Genomic DNA, 22,018 nt, shown 5'->3' with positions numbered 1-22,018 from the left:
GGTTTATAAACTACTTACTGCTCTTCCTCAAAAACAGTGAATGGCTTTTTAAACAAAGCTTTAGGTGACTAATTCATGAATTTTATGTTGTTAAAATATACATTATTTCTATTCTTTTTTTCACAAGAAAACTAAGACTTGAAGAATAGAGTTTATCAGATTGAGCATCAACGTGTCCCTTATAATGGTAATACTTGAACTGATGAAACATCAACAGCAGCAGTGAACTTGTAACAATTCTGATTACAGTTTCAAGCAGTGGGTACATGCCATTGTACTTCTACATCTTCAGACATGCACTCTGGGGACCTATCTGGAGAATGCCATGGGTTTTTCTGGCAACTTACATCTCTGCTTCTGATCTACAGAAATTAAAGCATTAGACTGTGCAAGGCCTGATGCCTTTGTCTTCTTATATGTGAAGTATAACTCCTCAGAACTAAGACATGCACACAGAGAGAGATGACAAAATTACACGAATAAAAGTATCAGAGAGCATCACTACCTATTCATGCTTTCTTTCTCCAGCAGAGCTCTTCTGAACGTTTCCTTTGCATCGATTTCTAATTCAAAGATTTTCACAGGAATTATTCTAGCTGATTCCAAGAGGTTTACTTGTTTTCTTGTCACAGGATATCCATCAATAACAACTCTGCATACAATTAGAAGCAGAAATACAGCTTTTCTAAGAAGTCAGCTACTAATTAACCATTAAGGTTACACGTATTTTGAGTACATTCTCAACAAAGACAGATGTCTACTCCCATGCCTTCAAGTCAGTGCTGTGCTGACTTGAAAGACTATCTTCTCTGTGAATAACTTAAAATACCAACAGCAAGAAATAGTAAAAAATAAATGAAATACACAGGCAAAATGAAATATGCAGGCAAATGGTTAGAAATGTGAATGGCTCTAACATAAAAATGGCTGTTATGAATTCCAACATATCCATCACTCAGAAGCATAATTTTAACTATTTGAAATGCCTATATGTTTTAGGAGAAAATTTTCAGTGAAAAATAAATTGATTTGATTTCCCCAAAGAAAAAGCCCAAACATATCTTACCCACTGGTAGCACACACACGATCCATCAGAGCCACATCCAGGGCTTGGATGGCCAGTTCATCAGGTACAGTCAGTCCTTCGTGAAGATGCCACTTTATCTGAAGCCCCAACTCACTCTCTGGCTGATGGTTTAACACGAGCCGTATGGCATCTCCTATACTCAGCCTCCGCAGCCCATACACACTTTCAAATTTCTTGGCAACTGCAAAACATTTTGATTTAAACAAGCAGTTTTTACACAGGCAACATCACAGCCCAGCAGTCTGTTAAAGTATGTCTTTAGCCTTAGAAGCTAAGTGCTCATTCCTTGGGTCATTTCCAATACGCAGCCTTGGTAGTAGATACCTAGCTGTGGTTAGGTCCTTAAAAAACCCAAACCTTTGCACGTGTGGGGAGTGTGCCCAATGGTCTAACACTATTTAGTTTATCTCAAACTTCAGTAGCCACAGTAAATATCTTAGAAAAATGCACTTCTTCTACTGCCTCCATTACAGAACAGCCTGACAGTTCCAGATCACTTAGACAGGAAATGGGAAGTACAGTTAGTGTTTCCTCCTTAATATGAAATCATTTAAACCCTTCTCCTAACACTCTACACTAATCATTAAGTTGTGGTATAATCTGAATTGTCTTCTCATCTAGTTAAAGGCAGAGCCTGTGGATTGAAGAAGTCATGAAGGGAGAAGAGAAAGAAGGCAGATGTTTTTAAATCTAGCAGTTAAGAAACAGATTGGTAAATGTGGAGTTGTGGGTTCTGGTCCAAGATCCTAGAAATATTCATTTCTATGATTTTATTGGTTAAAAGAAATAAGAACCAACTAGAAAATAACCAGAGATAATATAAAGTGTGTAAGTAAAAGAGTTATTGTTCTAGGCACTATAACTTCATGGGAGGCTGGGATAAAATTAAGACAGGAAATGTATAAATACATGGATGTAAAATGATACACTAGCAAGTGTAACTAAAGAATTCTATGCCTAGTATAAAAAGCAGGAAGACCAACAATATTAAAGGTTCATTAACTTTTCTTTTTTTTTTTAACAGTAGTCATGACAGACACAGCCTCAATCACCAGATAATCTTTTGCTTTATGGAGAATACTGGCTCCTACCTGTGGTCTTCCCAGATTTTGGAGGTCCCACAACTGCAATCTTCACTGGCACATGAGGTTTAGGTTTTGCCTGACAAATATATTTGATGGGATTTATCATAAACTTGTCTCTGTTTTTTTTGCTTGAAAAAAAATAAATATATTGCCGATGAATTACAGGAAAGAGTGTGTTTTCATAGTTTTGTGCTGGCTTGATTATCTCTCCTTCATTTAGCTGCAGAATATACAAAATGGAAAGCAGCTGATTAGATTTGGCATAGCCCCTTCACCTTCCATTCTACAAAAGTAGCTTTATGGGCAAACAGAAAAGTACCAAGTGGTTGAAGCAAAACGTCAAAATATTCTGAATTACACAGAGACAGCTATATTTTGTACAAGTCCGTGGAATTTCTATTTGTAATTCTTGTACAGAAAGATAAAGTGAGCACTAGGGGAAGAAAGAATATTCACTGTTTCCAGTAGGTGGTACCATAACACTTTCTGTCCATCAGAAGAGTAATCACAGAGGTATTTAATTTCCTAAGAATTTATGACATTTCCATTAAAGATAAATATATACTTATTATTTCCCTCTAAGTTAAAAACAAACAAAACATTATCTGCCTGACAGTAGAAGATACACTGAGAATATTGTATGAATAAAAAAGAATACCAATACTTACACTGTAAGTAAATGAAATGTAAAACTAATGAAAGCTTTTGCTAAAATACATACGCTGCTGACAGAATCTTTTCAAACGCATCAGACAACCACTAGGAAGTCTATAAAGATGACAGCTAATTGAGATGCAAGAGAAGCAGCAATGCTGGAACTAAATGCAGAAATACTATATGAATTTCTTGTACCACTGTTATGGAAGAATTCAGAAATGTCTTTGTTGTAGCCTTTCTTGGAGGAGCTGCCTTACACTGTCAAAAGTTGTTCTAGAACAAACTAGAGACATTTGTAAAAGAAAAACAATTGCAAAGACTAAATGGCATTTACCTTATGGTTCAAAGAGGACTCAGAAGTGAAATTATTACCAACTAATGTGTGAACTATTGCCTTCCTTCCACAAAAAAAGAAATGTGAAGAAAGTGACATTTTTTTTATTTTTAAGTTTCCAAGATGAATCCCGACATTCACAGTCCAGGATATCTAATTTTGTATTGAGCTAATTATAATATATTAAGGATAAAAATCAGTAGGTGTAGGCATACATAGGAAGTAATGAGGAGATGCCAACTCAGCTTCTTCTGCAGAAGAAAATCATACCTCACAAATCTATTAGTATACTTTGAAGAGTTAGTAAACTTACAGATGAGGTGATCTTGTTACAGAAAGATAAAAGACTGTTCACTGCATGGCATTACCTTGACAGACCTTCTCTAATTCTTAGGTTCTCACATGAAGTCATTTCTGAGTGTTTGCCTTCAATTTATAAGAATGCCTGGAGTCTGATCTATTGTATACTTGCTCTCACTCCTCTCTCAGCTCATCTTTTTTCTCTGCTTATCTTATCAGTTGCTTAACTATTTCTGCTCCTCAATTTAATTTAAACATAGATGTCATATATTCTACCTGCCCTTCTTCAAAAAACCCTCTAAGCCTTAATTTAATATCTTCATTCATACATCCTAAGATACCCTCAGAATGACCTTATTTTTCTTTCCCTATTGATAGCATATACATTTCTTACTGTCAGTGCACTCCTGATTTCATCTAATGGTTTCCTAGGACTTCCTTCCTTCTTCTGACTCAATAATTGCTTTTTAGTTAGTAAAAAAAACCACAACATAGCACAAATAAATAAATTAGAAAAATGAAATAACAAAAAAGTAGTTATTTTAAAAAGATGGAATGTCAAGGTCTAGCACATATCGAGTGAAATTTTTATTGGATCCTATAGGTAGAAACGAATGCTTTCTGACCTCAACTTTCCAGATCTCTGGTAAAGTATGAAATAAGATTTACTGCTCTTCACAATTAATATATATTGATAAATATTAATGCTGATGAATTAAATACATTTAATATTTAATATGCTAATACACATGGTATTTTACTTTTTTGCTCCATTTAGGGTTGAAGGCCATCTACATACATACACTTTGTATTACCAAGGTTTGATGTATTTCATGAATATCTGGTAGCATAGTTTTGATTCAACAAGGGCTGCTCCAAAAGTAATGCCTCCCATTTTGTTATGCTGACCCACAACATCAGAGGTAGATGTTGGTGGTACAGCAGTAGAGGCTGAACATTCCCATCAATATTCTGTTACATGTTGCTGTGTGGCAGATGGCAGCAGAGGGGCAGCCTGACTCAATGACAGCTGACATGGAAGTGCAGATAAAACAAATGTGTGTCACTGAATTCCTCCAAGTGGAAAAAATGGCAGCCATTGACATTCATTGACACTTGCTGGATGTTGATGGAAACCAAACTGTGGATGTGAACAGAGTGAGGTAGTGAGTGGTGCGTTTCAGCACCTGCAACAGTGACAGTGTGTCACTTCTGCAGGTGAAGATTTTTATAAGCAGAGCATGCAGGCTCTTGTTCATCACTTGCAAAAATGCATAGCTAATGGTGTTGACTCTTGTCGAAAAATAGTGTTTTGTATCTGAGAATTTTCTCTATCAAATAGTATTGTTGTGGTCTTTGTATCTGTTGTAGCTTCCATGGAAATAAATAGGAGGCATCATATTTGGAGCAACCTACATAGTTTTTGTTAAGTATTATTGGCATTATTTGATACTGACTCAATTATTTTTTATTACTTATATTTTATGAAAACATTACTTCTATAAACGTTATTCAATATCAATTACCTTAATTGGATCCCACTGACCAAAAGAACTTGGAAATTTATATGAGAAAACTAACATTTTATGTGCAAGTGGCAAACTTATTGGGTAACATTTTTCAAAAATGCTTCCACGATTTTCCACTAAAGAATTCAGCCTGCAGTATATTTGGTAGCGTACTACGTGAAGCCTCCGCCTTCCATTGACCTCCATTTGTGGTATTAACAGTTTCTCAAGTTCTTCCTGGTTAGTGAACAAATAACAAAATATTAGAATGGTAAACACGTTCAGATTTTCAGTGAGATTTTCTACAAACTGTTAAAAATACCTTGAGCACATTCTCAGTCACTGTCAATCAGTAATATTTAATTTGATAATCAATCTTCCTTTCTGTTTTAAATTAGCCAAACTATACTATCACAATAGTTTAAAAAGAAATTGGAAATCTAATAACTCACATAGAGGAATCTACTATGATAAGCTAAAGCATTAGAAGTATATTTTATAGAAAAATAATCAAATAACATTATTCCCTTCTCAAAGCAATTTGACTTATTTAGCAGCTGTTTAAAATATTGCTGCTCTCTGGTAACTTCTTATTCCTCAGCTTCTTCAACTAAAATATAAAAACATGAATACAAGTGCTACATTTTCATGTCATAATTTATTCTTCCATAAAAGAGGAAGATTGCACCATGTCAAAGGGGACCATAAATTAGAGAATCAATTAATCAAAAGTCTTGGAAAATGAATCAGAAGTAGTAAGTTATATAAAATTATCCATAAACACATTAAAAATATTTGGAATTAAAAAAATAAATAAATAACAACAGGAAAAATGTTGAATAAGCTGTAACTAAGGAATATTACATAATACTATGTAGTTCCAGTAGTCCAATGTGTAATTCTGTTATTAGAATTTTGATTTAAAAAGTGCACTTGAAATGTTGTTCATGTATTTATGACTTTCAGGATTGGTGCCTGCATTGATTGTCCTATTATTCTTGTAGTATTTATACTTTTTAAAGCATATAACTTCTCAATACAGTTTTCAGACTTCAGTAGCGATCTAGTTTACGCTTTGAAATCTGACTATTAAAATAATAATACTTTTATCATAATCATATATTATAATTTTAAAATCATATAGCTTAATAAAATACATAATGGAATAGGTACCTGTACACCTTCTATGTTTTCTCTTTCTGAATCAAAGTTCTCTACAATCTCATTTTGCATGCGCTCAACAGCATCCATCTCCTGTTCTTCTTCAGGCTCTGCTTCTTCTTCTTCTTCAAAAAACTCATCTTCAAGTATAGCTTCAATGTCTTCATTTGCAGTCTCATCTTCCTCTTTGCTGGTTTCAACATTTTCCCCATCTGCTAAAACCTGAAAATGTAAAATACTTCTGCCTTCCATACAGAGGCTTTGAGGGAACATATACTATTCCAATTTTTATTCTTTTTTTCATTTTTTTTTAATGACGAAACTCATTAATTCAAGAAGTTATTGAACCACTCAACATTTTAGGGGTATTCTTTGTCGCAGGCAAAAAAATAGCAAATGCTGAAATCATATTTCAAAAGAAATTACAGAGGTGTTGCATAGTGCTATTGTATCTGAGAGTGCTTAAAATTCTGAATCACTTCACTGCAGTTCTGATGAGAGGACTGTTTTTGAAAACTGTGTTTTATGTACTTGGGTATATTAGTTTGGCAGCACTTTGTTATGAACAAATTTGTTAGCTAACAGTGTATTTGACAGAACATCATCATCACTCCAGTTATTCACTGGTACATTTAAAAATACCGTTTTTAATTTAGTTTGGGCAAAAGCCCTGATACAATCCTATTTGATATTTACCATGGATTTAGCAGGGGACTTGAAGCAAATGTCTAATTGCAATCAGTAGGGTTGCTTACAAAATAGGAAAGTTAAATATGTTCATAAATATTTTGCTGACTTAAGCACATCCTGAGAATTTATGTTAGTGGAATGAGTCTACAGTTTCTAAAACAATTTCAACAACTTCTCGAATTATTTTGGAAAGCAGAGGTTTCTGACTGTCTACCACATATTTACTATTTCACATTGCTCTGCAAACTGTGAGTAAAAGATCTAGGAATTTCTACAATAAGAATACAAACTCTTCTACTTAAAATTGCTTCCATAAGCTTTTGCTTTCTTACCTCCTCCTTCCTTTTTTTTTGTTCTTCTAGAAGTTCTGCCCTTCTTATAGCAATCTTCTCGTTCTATTAGTGAAAAAAAGATGCGAGAAGACAGTGATATTTGATGATGAAAATTCTGCTGTGAGAATTTGTAAAATAAACTGTATTCAATATTGCTATTTGCACCTTAGAGCTCTGTTTCCAGTTGCGATCTAATATTAAAAAAAACACTGGTTGTGCACCCTCTACTTTTATGGACCAAGCATGCCTCTAGATGAACGTATATCTAAACTGTAACAACACTAATTTGGTGATTTCTGAGAATGAGATGAAGGAAAAAAAAGTCTGATCCCATTGTACTGAAAATATTATAATCTTTTTGTTGGTAAGCTACGGAGTTTCCAAATGGAGGTGGAATGTACACCACGTGGTATCTGTAAAGTGAGCCTACAGAAGATGCAGATCAACACAACAGCTGGGATGCAACAACAGTAACGTGCTGCACTTGACTTTTTATGGCCATACTTCCTCACTCCCCCTAGCTGCCTTTTGTCCAGGACTCCCCAGGTGCATGGCATACTATCATCCTGCCAGCTGCCTGGCAGCACAGCTCATTTGCTTAGCCTGCTAAATAACTACACTCACACACACGTTACCTGCAGTAGACTGTGTTAATGTGGGAGGGGCAGAGGAGAAAAGGAGCCCTGAGTTCTTATTGGTTGCTGTGGACTTATGGGACCAAGGAGACCCAGCCCTCAGACCAGTGTCTGTTGCTCTGTGCGCTCTTCACTGCCCTGGGAGTTTTAGGAGTGAGAGCTTACCTTTATTTTTGCTTTCAGGTCTTTCAGTTTCTTTTTACTTTCCAGTTTTTTATGCTGTCTTTCTTTCCATTTTTTTAGACGTGGAGGTAAAAGACGGTCAAGGACATCACTTTCTTCTACCTGAATACAAACTGCAACATCAGGACAGAGTCCTCGTTCTGCCAAATACTGGGCTTCATCTGAAGTACGAGGGAAACCATCCAGTATAAATCCTGTAGACCTAATCGAAAAAAAGAAATAATCACATATCAATGTAGTTTAAAGTGAAAATGAAAATGCACAGAATAATGTTATTTTAAACTTCCTTATTAAATGCATAACAACATTTTTTAAATATTAATGCCATGTATCTTCACAGTGTAAAAACAGTACTTGGCTGCGTATCTCAATTGTTACAAATTAATGTGACAAATACATTTATTTTAAGGTTTTACTGTGCAGAGACAAAAAGCTATTTTTAAACAAGTTTAAAAATAAATAAAATACATCGTCCACTCCAGTGTTCTTTGTCCAATCCTAGAAACAATAGCTACAAAACCCCTAGCCAGTGCTCTCCAAGAGAAGATGCCCAAATGTCACTAGAATAATATCTGTCACAGCACTTCTGTCATTCTAGACACAATTCATTATATTCTTTCTCAGATTAATGAAAGAAAGATGGAATCTACTTATAGTTACCTGAATGGCTCTTTCTTCCACCAGTTAGGAACAATGTTATCAAGTATTTCTGGAGGTAATGGCTGAGAGCCCATTAGATTTGCTTTGATAGCTTCTTCCTCATCAGTTAACTCCACTTCCTTTATATAAAGCAAAACCACAACAAATGAAAAACAACAGAAGCAACAAAAGAAAAAAAGAAAAAAAGAAAAAAAAAGAAAAAAGAAAACAAAAAGAGCTACCACGCGGATTCATTGTGAGCCTTTTTTCTCTTCTGTTTCTACTAAATAATGTATTGATTATTGTCTTCCTTTGGTTTAATCCAGCAGAATGAAGTAAACTCTTCTGCTACATTTAATGGCGGTACACTATACATGAAGTTAACGCATGGAATACCTCATGGATGTTGTCCACATGCCTGGGGGTGTTTTTTTCCCCTAGAATTTGTGCTATTTTCCATCAAGCTAAAAGGGATGACCTTGGTGCTTGCAATTCTGAAAGTCCGCCTTTCCATAGCTGAGTATAGCATCTGCTCCAACTAGTATTTATCAGTTCATTCTTTACAAACAACAGATGTAAAAGCAGGCCTCAGAAACTTCAAAAACACATGATAGTTTCTTTAATTCCACATGGAAACTGCATTAAAATAATAGTACGAAGACTACAAAAATTGTAACAGCATTACTTAATAATTTAGCTTTATAAAGCATAGGTCCCATTGGCTATATTTAAATGACTCTCAAGAGCAGACTTCAAGGTGACAATGAGAACAGTATATGCTGAAGTCTTCTCACCTTTAATTTTTATTATTGTCCATATGGCTACCTCACAAACAGCCCAAGGGCTGCCTGCAGATATCACAGAGAGGTACTGCTATAAAAGGTGTGGCTGTTGGGTGTAGCACATAACTGTGACTGTGAATTAGCATTTCTGTAAATGGTCTCAAGTTAGATACAAAACAAATCTTGGGTCTACCAAAAAGATTACTACCAAGTAATCTTCAAGTAATGAAGTAAGTATTACCAAGTAATCTCATTATCTAGTAATATCACCTTGTAGAAGAAGCTGTGATAAACCTGTTTTTGCAGAACCACACTGACTGTGTAACTATGCAAGGGAGAAGTGTTTTCTTATGTCCTGCTTTATTTTCAGTTCCACCTTCCAACTTACCCACAGATTCGGCTTCAACAACATACAAATAAAAGATTGTGCAAACAACCATCTGTCTGAGAGCGTTGCCCATGAAGGGTGTACTTTTATTAGCAATTTAGCTTGCATCAACAGCATACATCCCAAGCAAGCATCCCCAGGCTTTATTTCACAGCAGAGGGAGGCCTTGAAGTGCACCAACTATCTTCCTTTCAGACAAAACTAAACTGGAGAGCGTGATCTAGAGACTTCCTAAAATTACTGTTTTCCAATGAGTAATAACCATTCAACCCACAAGACTGGAGTAGACCTAGTCCAACATCTCATCCATTCTCCACTGAAATATATATAACTGGGACATTTCATCACACCCACTGAATGCCTCCATTCATTAATAGTATCCATTTTCCTGATAAAATTCATTCTTTATTTTGAAAAACTCTCAGACCATTTTTTTTTTTTAAATCAGATCAGATAATAAAGTAACAGTCTGGTGGGCTTCTGAATGTCTAGGTAGCCAAATATATATTACAAGGATATATAGCCAATATATATTACAAGAATGTATTTTTAACTTCCTAATTGTGCAGCTTCGCTTCTTAAATGAGTGAGCAATGTTTCAGGAAAAAAAAAATCCCAACACATTTAAATGAATATATACATTGCCTCTGTAACAGCAAATATAAGGCGCAGTGGCAGAAATTCTGTAGAACAAAATCACTGGTGCTGATGACCCAGTGTCTACACTGCATAGACTAAGAGAATATTTAGGCCTAGCTCTGATCTGTCCCTGTGGACTGAACAACCATTAGCAGATGGAATGCATTAGGCATGATTCTGAAGCTTATGCCTATGCTTAGTTTCACTCAAGATGGATTTAGTTCATACACTCTGAAACTGATCCACGTGAACTGAAAAGGGGAAGATGGGAAAAGGGAAAGGTGGAGACAAATAGGAGATTTGCTTCTAAAGTATTGTTGGGTCTTAAACTAGCCTTTAAGAAGACTAGCTATCTAGATATTTACTACTACAAGAGTGTTTGATGGCATTAAAAAAAAAGTCTATTTAACTTGGTTCCATAGCCAAAAAGTGAAAGTGAAATGAAATTGTTTTGGAGAACACTGGAAAATGGGATAGTGTTGGTAATAATAGTCAGAGAAACGTTTATGGATGTTGTCCTCTCAGGTTTTGTCCTATTCATGGATCAATGAAAAGCTTTCTGTAGCGAGTTGTAATTACATCAGTTGTGTTTTGGTCATGCCATCACATAAAGCACTTCACAACAAGTCTGAGAAAGAAAAATACTCACATGGGTGAAGGTTGCTTACCAGCAGATAAAAAGCTCATGAGGAGAAAAATACAAGAAGTGCATCAGTGTAAAACACTGCCTTGATGCCAAAAATACATAAATAATGCTGACTGAGAGCCAGCCATAAAATCAGCACAAGGAGCACTTGCCATGTTTTTGGCTGTGTTGAGCAGGTTATAAACTGACTTGCCAAGAACATCTCCATACATTCTCCTTACTATTTTGATCTTTCATTTTTCTCTTTTTGTCCTCCTTTATTCTGTCTAGCAACTATTTTGAAATAGTAATGATAATAATAAGCACAAACTACACATAATTTATTGAAAAGTTTTTGAGAATCTTTGTAGTATTCATAAGAAAGCATTACCAATATTTGTAACAGAATTGTTATCCCCAATTTTATCAAGTAAATAGTTTAACAAATTATTTTATATTTGGCTAGAATTTATAGGTTATTGCTAGTCAGTTCTGAAAATGGTAATGCCGTCCACAGACACAAAAATATTCATTACCTGCTTGCTTTCTTCATCTTCAGTTTTAGTCATGGTCTGAGGTAAGTGCTCACGCAGTTTCTGTGACAGAATTTTATCATTATCTTCTTCAGATTCTTCATCAAAATCAAGCCCAATTTTGTGTTTAGTTTTGGGTAAAAGCAGTTCTTGTAGATATTCTTTAAACTGAATATGGAAAATATCAAATTTGTCTGCTAGCCATCGTGCACAAGCAGTTTTACCTGCACCATGTGTCCCCAGCAAACACACCCTTAAGGGAGGAGCCTATAGGGGATAAAAAAAAAAAAAAGAGTACTTTATAATAATTGCATGTGCATCTCATACTGATTTTCAGTTCCAAAATATTATTTTAAAAATTAGCTGAATAATGGTCAGATCATTTTGCATTGTACTTTTTCCAGCTCTTTTACTACAATTCCAAATGGACCTGCTCTCTGAAATACCTAACATGTACACTGTGGCAGATGATATCAGTAAGTAAAAATGAAATCCCATGAGATAATTCTGGTAAGCATGCACCTATTTTACCTTTCATCCACCTACAAAAGAAAAAAACTTTAAAATAGTAAAAATAGTAATTCTGTGATTTGTTCTTCACAACATATGATTATTGCATGTCAATTTATCTTATTATCTTTACTGCGTTATCTGCATCATTAATTCAGTCTATAAATTTGAACGTACACTGTAAAGTCACTAAGAAACCAACAACGTTTTGTTTGTTTCAGGTACTTGTATGATATACAAATCATTAAACAGAAAAAAAAATCAGTAGTGATAAACAATTGTAGATGGGTATGGAGAATAGGGATTTTAATTTGTTGTAAACTTGAAATAATTTTAAAGATTCTTACATGTATTGGTTCATTGTGAGCCACATACTCCTCAGGGTTCTTCAGAAATTTCTCTCTGTACTCAAGACTTGAAAAATAATAAATCTTCTCTTGATATTTAGCTGCATGTTTGGACAATCCTGGATAAAGGACATAATCCTCTTTCAGGCTGACTGGGCAGAAATGTTTCGTGTCTCCCATGTGCCTTTTCTTTTCCTTAGCTTCATCTTCATCCTGAAAAGATCATGAAAATTTTCAAGAATTGTTTGAATCAAGTAGTTCACATAGATTTAGATCAAGTAGATTGCATCTATATTAAATATGTCAGGGCATTGAATGAGAACTGTATTCTCAAGATAAATATGAGTCTATGAAAATATGCCCTTTTTAGATTGTCAGAAAAAAAACCTATCTATTTCTATCCGTGCTCTTGAAACTTACTTCTTGTTTCTAAACGTGAAGTGGACTTTTCAGAAGGGGCAGTGAGAGTCAGAAGTATAATTTTATTGTATAAATAGAATTCAAGTTCTAAAAACCTACTTAATAGTGCTCCAGTATATAGATTTTTTGTACTGTTACCTTTGAGGATGGACATTTTCTAATACATGGTGAAAATAAAATAAGCTTGAGTCTAGGAATTTAATTGCATTAAAATGAGTGTTTGAAAACTATCAATAGCTGTGATGATGCAGAGGACTTTTACATTGCATCATCCAAAGTTTACATGATGGCTCACAGAATCATTGTTGACAGCAATTAACATTCACATTTTCTTCTTTTAATAAAAACTCTCTTTGCCATCTGACAAAACATTCATTCTCTCTACTAGCATGGGGTATTTATGCTTCTCATTGGGATAAAATTACTATCAGCCAGAACAGAAAAATGCAATGAAACTCCTCTTGAAGCACATGATTATACTTATTCTGAAAGAAGGATGAAACTGGATCATACAAACCAGATGCAAAAATTAACTTATCTGTTGAACAGATCAAACTGAAAATGAGTTAGAATCATCTGAATTCAAGTAGACAACGCCAGAACTCTTACTACTTCGTTTTCCTCTTCCTCTGCTTCGCTTTCTTCTAAAGCTTCCACTTCAGCAGCTAGGTCTTCTGCTTCTTCATCTAAGTCTTCAGTAGATAACTCCCAACCACGATATTTAAAAGGTTCTGAAAAGGTTAATTTTTCTTCCTGTTTCATATTTTTCATTTGGCTATATCAAAATATATTCTCTACATTCATAAAAGTAAGCACATCCATGGCAGTAAATCTTCACATTCCTATATTCTATTTCTCTTACTGAACAAAAAAAGTTTTTCCTAGATGTATGAAATACATATACTATAAGGGCTATTCCAAAAGTAATGCCTCCTGTTTTGTGATGTTGGCCTACAACATCAGAGGATGGTGGTGATGGTATGATAGTAGAGCATGAAACTTCCCATCAATATTCCATTATGTGTTGCCGTGTGACAGATGGCAGCAAAGGCACAGGCTAACAGAACAGTGTCTGATATGAAAGTGAGATTGAAGCAAGAGTGTCACTGAACTCTTCTGTGTGGAAAAAAATGACACCCACTGACATTCACTGATGTTTGCTGCATGTTGATGGAAACCAAAGAGTGGATGTGAGCACAATCAGGCAATGGGTAGTAACAGTGATATGAAAAATAAGCCATATTTCTGATGAACCACAAGTGCAGTTTTTTTTTTTTGTTTTTTTTTTTTTTTACAAGCACAGCATGCAGGTTCTTTTTCATCACTGGCAAAAATGTATAGCTAATGGTGCTGACTATGTTGAAAAACTGTTTTGTTTTTTTTAATGCTATAAAGTGATAGAAAGTACAGCAATAATAGTGGGGTAACAAAATCCTAGGCTACAGCAAATGAGGTCAAGCCCAAACACAGCAGCTGTAGACGCAGAAACAACAAAAGAAAATTTGCTTACCTTTGTAAGGCCTCAGATAGGGTAAGATCTTCAGTGAAGTACCCCCTGCCAATCTTTAAATGAGGTCTGGGAAGGGGTGGATGCTGGCTGCACCCCTTCTGGTCACTCACGTACATTGCATGCACCTGAGCTCCCCTGGGTTGGCCCTGCCTTCTCTCCAGGTGCTCAGTCACCATTTCAAGCCCTGTCTTAGCATTTCCACTACAGTTTTGTAGGTGAGAATTGTGCTCTTTGTATCTGTTGTAGTTACCACGATAATAAATAGGAGGCATTACTTTCAGAGCAACCTACATTGATTGATTCCTTCAAATATTAAATTGCTGATTTGTTTACTTTTCAATTGAAGTAAACTGTTATTGTCAATGAGCTCTCTGAGTACAGAAGTATTATGCAAACATGTAGAGACAGCAGTGTTAATGTTTGCAACAGCTTCTTTCATATTATTTCTTGAGGAAAAAATCACTTTTTTAAAATTAATTTAAATTTAGCAGAACAGATGCTTTAGTTTACAAAACACTTGCATTAGACTCTATGAACTTTAGGAAAAGTGTGTTATTCATATTATTTATCCAGTACTCAAAATTGTTAGAGATTTGAGCTCATCAGCAAAGAATACGTATTTGCTAAAGCATATTAAGATAGTAAAAATTCAGTCTTGAAATATGTAGGTGGGTAGATTATCACCACACTGAAATTCTCATTGGCTTCAACAAGTATCACACATTGCAAACCTTTATTTTCGGTCCATTTCTCATACACATATCCTTGTATGAAAACACAGGGCAAGTAACTAGGCAAATCGATGTCAGAATGATTAGACAGATGTTATGTATGCATTTAAATATATTCCCAACTCTTTGAATGCCTTAAAGGCTGTTGTTATGCTTCTCAGGTCACCAATAGAATCCAGCATGTCACGCTCCCACTAAACGTAAGTGACTATTCAGTATAACCTCTCTCCTAACATATCATCATACAAGCTCTCCAAAATCCCTCTTTGTACAGCAAATGTAAATCACAGAAACAGTACTACTTACCTTCCATAACCAGGGTAATTTGATTAAGCAGACTTTCTGGAGTTTGCTCAGCAATCTCTAAAGCAACAACCTGAACTAGAGATGACTGCTTTATTTCTGACTCCATTGTTTGCCAGTCATTCATGAAGAGGTCAATCTTCTCTTTAATTGTTTCCATTTCTGGTATATCTAGCAAATCATCCTCTTTAAACTCAGGCACCATGATTTCTGAAAATCAAATCATACACAGAAGTCGATGCTCCTTTAAATGCGTTGCCTTTAAGATAGTATCATCGTGCTTTAAGATTATTTCTATTTTGCTTAAATATGGAAGTACAATTCTTCTCTGATGAAGAAATTCCCCCCCCACTTCTAATTGTAAGTTTTTATATTACTAGCTTAAGACAACACTTTGAAAATGCTGAATTCATTAAGTCAAAATGGTATATACTGATGCTTCTCCAGGAGAATCACAGAATTGCAGGGGTTGGAAGAGACCGCTAGAGATCATCTAGTCCATCCTCCCCAAACGGAAAGGACATTTGCACAATAAAAACTTAATTTAAGAACAGATCAGGTATACTTCTGCAAAAGAAAAGGATAAGAAGCATCTTCTATTGAAATAATTTTCCAGGTTTCTTTTATTCTCCACATTAGATACGTGGTAGTTACTTCAACTTCTCTTCCCAGCCCATCTCTTACTTTTGTTACTTCTTCAAACAGAAAATAAGTTTCTGTTACTTAACTAAATTTTCGTATTGTTATTGATATTAGCACACAAGTAAATATAACATTTTCTTCTGTAAAGCAAAATAAGGAATATACATTAATTTAAAATTGTGACTTAATGAACAATTTTTGGCGAACTATCCATATGGTCATTCCTCATATGAAAACATGCTAATATAAGAACATAAAGAGAACAAAAACTGTGCACACTGCAAAGAAACTTAATGTTCTAACCTGGATCACTTTCATTTACAGAAGCTGTGGGGGACTGCTCAGGTTGCATGCTAGGTATCTGTTCTTCTTCAAGTGGAGCATGTCCTGTTTATTTGAATAGAAATATAATGCAGATTAATAGGGTTTTTTTTTTTTCCCCAGTCTTGCACAAGATCTCTCTATGCACATGCTAACAATTCAAACACTTTTACTCAAAGACATACAGATATATAAAGATCAAAATGGTGAAACTGCTTAGAAAAGTCTTTGAGGAGAGAGTAAAAAGAAGGTACTAAACCAAACTTCACTTTTGTTTAAATATCAAGGATATGTGGGAGGTATCAAGACTGAAATCCTGAACTGATAAATCCCAAACAATGCAGTGTAAGAGCTTTTAAGTTACAAACAGCCCTGCTAGCTATAACTAACAAATGTGGAAACACTGAAATTATGATCCAGTGTTTCAAATGTTCTATAATGGAAATATCTTGATTGCCAAGTACATAAGGTGTAATCTCACCAGACACACTGAACACCTTTTTGCCCAGAATGTGAGACAGAAACTGTGGGTGTTAAACAGCTTGATATTTAAATCTCTTTGATTACAGAATTTGAATGCTTCCAATTTCACTACTAAGCCTGTGATAGAATTGAGAGAGGGAATTAATTTCTTCTGAATTTAAAGCCTTATTTGCGTGATTTAACCATGATAGAGATGTAAGTATACAGGGAATAATATTAAGTCGTACCAATAATGTAATGCAAAAGTGTGAACTATTCCTCTAGAGCCAGAAGTCATCCATAGGTATACAAGGAAAAATCCACCTGCCCAGTCAATACACTCTTAGCAAAAGGAGTATAATAGCAATATCATAGTAAAATTGAATTACTTGGGTTGGAAGCAACCTTGGAGACCACTCAGCCCCAACTCCTACCATGGGCAGGGCTACCACCCCCCAGCTCAGGCTTCCCAGGGCTCCATCCAATTTGGCCTTGAGCACCTCCAGGGATAGGGAATATATAAATAAACAAGTAAATAAAAACAAAAGCCACTATATACATATATATACATCAAGGCTTCCCTCTGCATACACTTGGACTGAGAAACTCACAAAAAATCTGGGCTTTAATGTCTGCACACAATAACTTGTTTAATGAGTAACAGAAAGAAATACCTTAAATATATTGTGCAGATGACATTATCTCCTTTCTATCCTTGCTAAATCGTGAGCGGTTTCCAGCAGCAGTGTGTTGTTGCTGCTGTTTCTGTTCCCTATCCTACATTTTTAACTATTACAGAGGAAGTGTTACAGCTGTCCTCATGCCCCCAGCTGCCATGCACCTGGCCAGGGCAATGCCACAGCCCTATCTTTGCAGCCACATTAAATACTGCTACCAGATCCTGACATGCTGTTTACAATGTGAACGGCAAAAAATTATTGCAGTTGAGCCATTTTTAAATAATAGGTTGACAAATAAGCATTTAGGCAAGTATTTTTACGAGTCTTTTATAGCAAAAAATAATTAATGTAAAATGAGAAGATTAATTGCAACTTTGAGCAGTGCATAAATATTATTCTGACATCTCAGTGACTAACCCACACTCCATTTGAATGATTATTAGTCCAACTGTGAAAGTGGATATATCTTCGAGCAGAAACACCTTACAGATTTCACATGGTCTGATCCACAATTAGAAATGAATTATTTTCTTGAAAATGTTTATGAACGTTTGCTTTTTACTAAGCTAAATGTCCATGACATCACATTAGTTATACCCTACAGTGATACTGTCCTCTACTTCTGTGATTCTAAATAGGAACGTGAAACTACCTTCCTTTTTATCTTCATAAAAATATGTTGTGCAAATGCCATAGTTAATTACGTTTCAGGCTGTAGTGATGTATTCCAAATGAGGTAGAGAGATATAGCCAGCTGACATCTGTATAAATTTGAGCAGCACTAATGTGTTACATAATGATGATTCCATTAGGGACACAGATATCAAGAAAATAAGTAAAGGATACATAATTAGGTTACACTAACAGCTTCTTGCACATGTTATCCCTGGCACATTCACACTGCTAATCACATGTGCTGCCATGTGAACCATAGACTCACTCAAATCAGTAACATATAGAAGATGGTAACGTGTTTTCTCTGGATCTAGCATTCAATAGAGAATCTTTCAGGGTTCTGCCCTTTGAAAACCTTACAGTTCTGAGTGGGTAATGAAATTTTGAAAATATACAGGCAGAATAATGGATTTAAATGAACATGTGGCATCGTCTGAGACAGCATATTGAACACAGTAACAAATTCACTCAATAGAGGTCTTTCCACATGACCTTAATTTTATGAACACTCACAACTGGTGCTGAGTTTGGTTCTCTACTTGAGACTCAATTCAATCATATTACCTCTTTCAGAGAGTTTTCTTCCTTTAGGAAACATATCCAGCAGTAAATGTTACATACCCAAGGATTTGTTCTTTTTTTCTTTTTTAAACAGATTGCACAGACCTAAACAAATTGAAGAAATGTCTACACTCCTAAGGGAAAGGGGACAATCCCAGTTTGAATCTCAGTGTGATAAAAACATTGCCTCCCAGGCATTCAATATTTTTCAGAATGGGTCTTAGGAACCAAAAAGACTGAAAGTACTTTAAGTCAACTGTACATTTGCTATCAGGTATAAGTTATAATTTTCTACTTGCAGAAGTGATTTACTGCAAGAAGAGATTTTTTAAGAAATAAAAAACATAGCCAATAAATTATCTTGAAAAGAGTGTAATGGTTTAAAAATAACCACATCTAAAAATCCAAACACATTTCCTGCAGAGCAGGTGTCAGTCTACCTAACTTTGCTGTTCTTGGTCATTTTCTTTTCTTTATAACAGAGGTGATGTGAGACAATCCTTCACACCCCTAAATGTGGAGCTTTCACAGAACATATCTATACTACAGTCTCTTTTACTTTTGCTCCTTGTCTTCTTTGCCCTTACTGAGTGTAGTTACCATAGAGACAAATGATCTTCACAGGCTCTCTGCCCCCACATTCTCCAAGTAAGTTGCTGGGGAAGGGGAGACATTAATCTACTTTTTCTTCCAGTGTTCTGCTGGTATTAAATATGACTTGTTCTGCCCTCATTTCATATTCAACAACAAAAAAAGAGGAGGAAGTTCCCATTGCAAACTGCTCTCAAACCCTGTCGTATCTGAGACAGAAGCCAGAATTCCTCCTTTGCTAAGGATTTAATTATCAAAATAAACAAAAATGCATAATGTGGGATAACACTGACACTTTCCTTCCTTAGAACTGATATGTATTTCATTATGAATGTGTTTTCATTTGTTGTTTTTTTTTTCAAACAGACCCTGCCTATAATTTCTTTAATACAGACTTTTCATTACTTATAAATATATGCTACCAGACAATTTTTAGCCAATTATAGAAAAAACACCCTAAGTGGGGAGCCTTATGTTGCATGTATTAAACTATGGTGTCTAGAAAAAGCAGTTCTATCTACAGATACGGTAGATTTATTCTAATGCACAATGATGTAGGTGACACAAAAGGCATTCAAAGTGTATATTTAACATCTTGTTATTTAAAAATAAATGTTTTATGCTATATTTCTTTCCTTCCTTGACTTAAATATATAGATGTTATTTATTATAGTTTTTTGAATATTTTCTGTTTAAAATACTAAATGGGCTGCCCTCATTGAAGATGAGTTGCCTTCAAAGTGTTTTGGAGAGAAAGCAATTGGAGCCGAACTTTACCACTTTGCCAAAAGCAGAAAACATGACTCCATGTGAAGAAAATGAAGCTGTTGGAAGGGCAATTGATTATTAGGAAAAATAGAAGACTTATTTCCATTATTTACATCCAAAGTAAAAATTTTTTTTTACTCAACCATTCCCATTTTCCCCAAGATTCCTTGCAGCAGGGAGTGGCCTAATCATTTTTTTTTTTTATTAAACTGGATATTTATATTAAACTAAAAATGGTCTGCAAAGGTGGGATTTGTTAAAATCACACCCAGCTATTTGTGAATACTGCAGTTTGTTTGTTTCCTGGTGCTTTTTTCATTCTCACTTTAGTTTTTATTGCCCATGATTCATAAAAGTGACTTTCTAATTTTTTCCCCCCTCTATTATCACTCCATACTGTAAAAAGCACCCATGGATCTCTAAGAACAGGAGGTCATGGTAACCTGGTAGTTCAGCAACCCTTACTTTGTTATTCATATAATTCCCTGTATACACTTACTAATTCAGCATTTAGACTGTACACAGGAGAGGAAATAGTGTGTTAGTGCTGTTTTTCGAAGTGGATAATACCTGGTGCATTATATGACTTTGATTCCATTTATAAAAGTTAAAATAACTTGAGCATGACTATCCCATAATAAACTTTTGTCAAAGAAAACAGTAAGGAATTATATTTGCAGCCCATTTTCAAATATAGTAAAAACATGCAGAAAAGGAAAACATGCAATTCATGATCCTAGCAAATAAGAGAAATCATACATTCTACAAGGCCAACCTGTAGGTTTAGATTCTTCTTCATGATCTGCAGAATCACTGGACTGTTTCTGAGACATTTGTTGAGTTTCAGATGATAGCTGATCATCATTCTCAGATTCTGTAGGAATAAAATCATTAGTAACTAACAAAAACCTTTGAGGGATGAGAGGCACTACTGAAATAAAGATAGTTTTAGATCACACTGCAAAACTCACACTTGAAAAATATGAAAATATTTTTCATTCATTATCAGCTACGTGATCTGTGTTCACAAACATGACCCCATTGAAGACTGTACTTAGTGTTTTACAGAACAGCTTCCGCTGGGTGGCACTGCTTCAGATGTGAAGAAGGGCTCGTGGACTTGAAAGCTGGTACAATTTTTCTGATTGTGTAGGCTAGCCAATAAGGAACATCATATTTTTCTACAAGTCTTGTTTGACTTATGTCCTTAGTAGCGAATCACCACTATACATCTAAACATGTGACAACTGCTCGAAAGTCAAATCATATGAGACATGCATTTCAAGATCTGAAATTCTGGCATATGTTTTCATGTTCATTTCTTTTTTCCACAAATTGAATTCCTAGTTTATACATTATCAGGAAGCTTCTCATAACCCATAAAAAAGCACCTTCATACATGATTATCAGATAAAACCCCACAACCTTTAGCATGTGTTAAATCAAGAAAATCTTCCACTTGATTTTATGCCCTTAGATATCCACAGGGACGCTGTCAAACAAAATGAACTTTGATGCTCCATAATAAGAAAATCAAGAATCCATAATATACACAAAAAGGAAAATTACATGCAGAAAAAATATAAGCAAAATGAAAGATACTTTGAGACTAATGTCAGGTAAACCCTCACATGCATATGTAACTTAATCACAGACAATCCTTGAAACATCATTGGAAATAGTTTTGAATAGTTTTGGTAGAGAAGTCAAGCACATCTGATTTTCACAGTGTCTGAATATTTGAGAGATTTCATTTACAAGATTGGTGCTATACAGGAACAAGAAAGACAGATGGACAGACATTATGCAACTTAAACTTTTTTTTCTCATAGGTGTTAAAGTCATGAGCTTTTGGAGAGGCTAATAGCTCAAATTGTAGGCTTGCCTTCCTTCCACCGTAAACGAATGTGTAGCTGCAC

The 22,018-nt window shown here is 35.0% G+C and overlaps 1 protein-coding gene across 1 annotated transcript in view; it reads right to left on the bottom strand.

Annotated features, from left to right (window-relative positions):
• The window catches only part of AK9 (adenylate kinase 9), a 56,782-nt gene that overhangs the window by 7,567 nt on the left and 27,197 nt on the right, over positions 1-22,018 (bottom strand). Inside the window, exons 18-30 of the mRNA XM_065735196.1 lie at positions 20,875-20,973; positions 15,403-15,609; positions 13,465-13,586; positions 12,436-12,648; positions 11,582-11,845; positions 8,633-8,751; positions 7,955-8,174; positions 7,155-7,217; positions 6,145-6,354; positions 4,990-5,208; positions 2,179-2,392; positions 1,067-1,268; positions 506-652 (exon numbers count right to left, since the gene is read on the bottom strand). Coding sequence (XP_065591268.1) covers positions 506-652; positions 1,067-1,268; positions 2,179-2,392; positions 4,990-5,208; positions 6,145-6,354; positions 7,155-7,217; positions 7,955-8,174; positions 8,633-8,751; positions 11,582-11,845; positions 12,436-12,648; positions 13,465-13,586; positions 15,403-15,609; positions 20,875-20,973 — 2,299 coding nt within the window. The remainder of the gene's footprint in view (positions 1-505; positions 653-1,066; positions 1,269-2,178; positions 2,393-4,989; positions 5,209-6,144; positions 6,355-7,154; positions 7,218-7,954; positions 8,175-8,632; positions 8,752-11,581; positions 11,846-12,435; positions 12,649-13,464; positions 13,587-15,402; positions 15,610-20,874; positions 20,974-22,018) is intronic.

This window comes from Cyrtonyx montezumae, unplaced genomic scaffold (genome assembly GCF_038088225.1).
Source record: "Cyrtonyx montezumae isolate F1298 unplaced genomic scaffold, pur_monq_1.0 scaffold_0, whole genome shotgun sequence".
In the NCBI taxonomy this organism is placed as follows: domain Eukaryota; kingdom Metazoa; phylum Chordata; class Aves; order Galliformes; family Odontophoridae; genus Cyrtonyx; species Cyrtonyx montezumae.
Note: the sequence above shows the minus strand (reverse complement) of the source record. Positions and strands in the feature narration are given on the sequence as shown.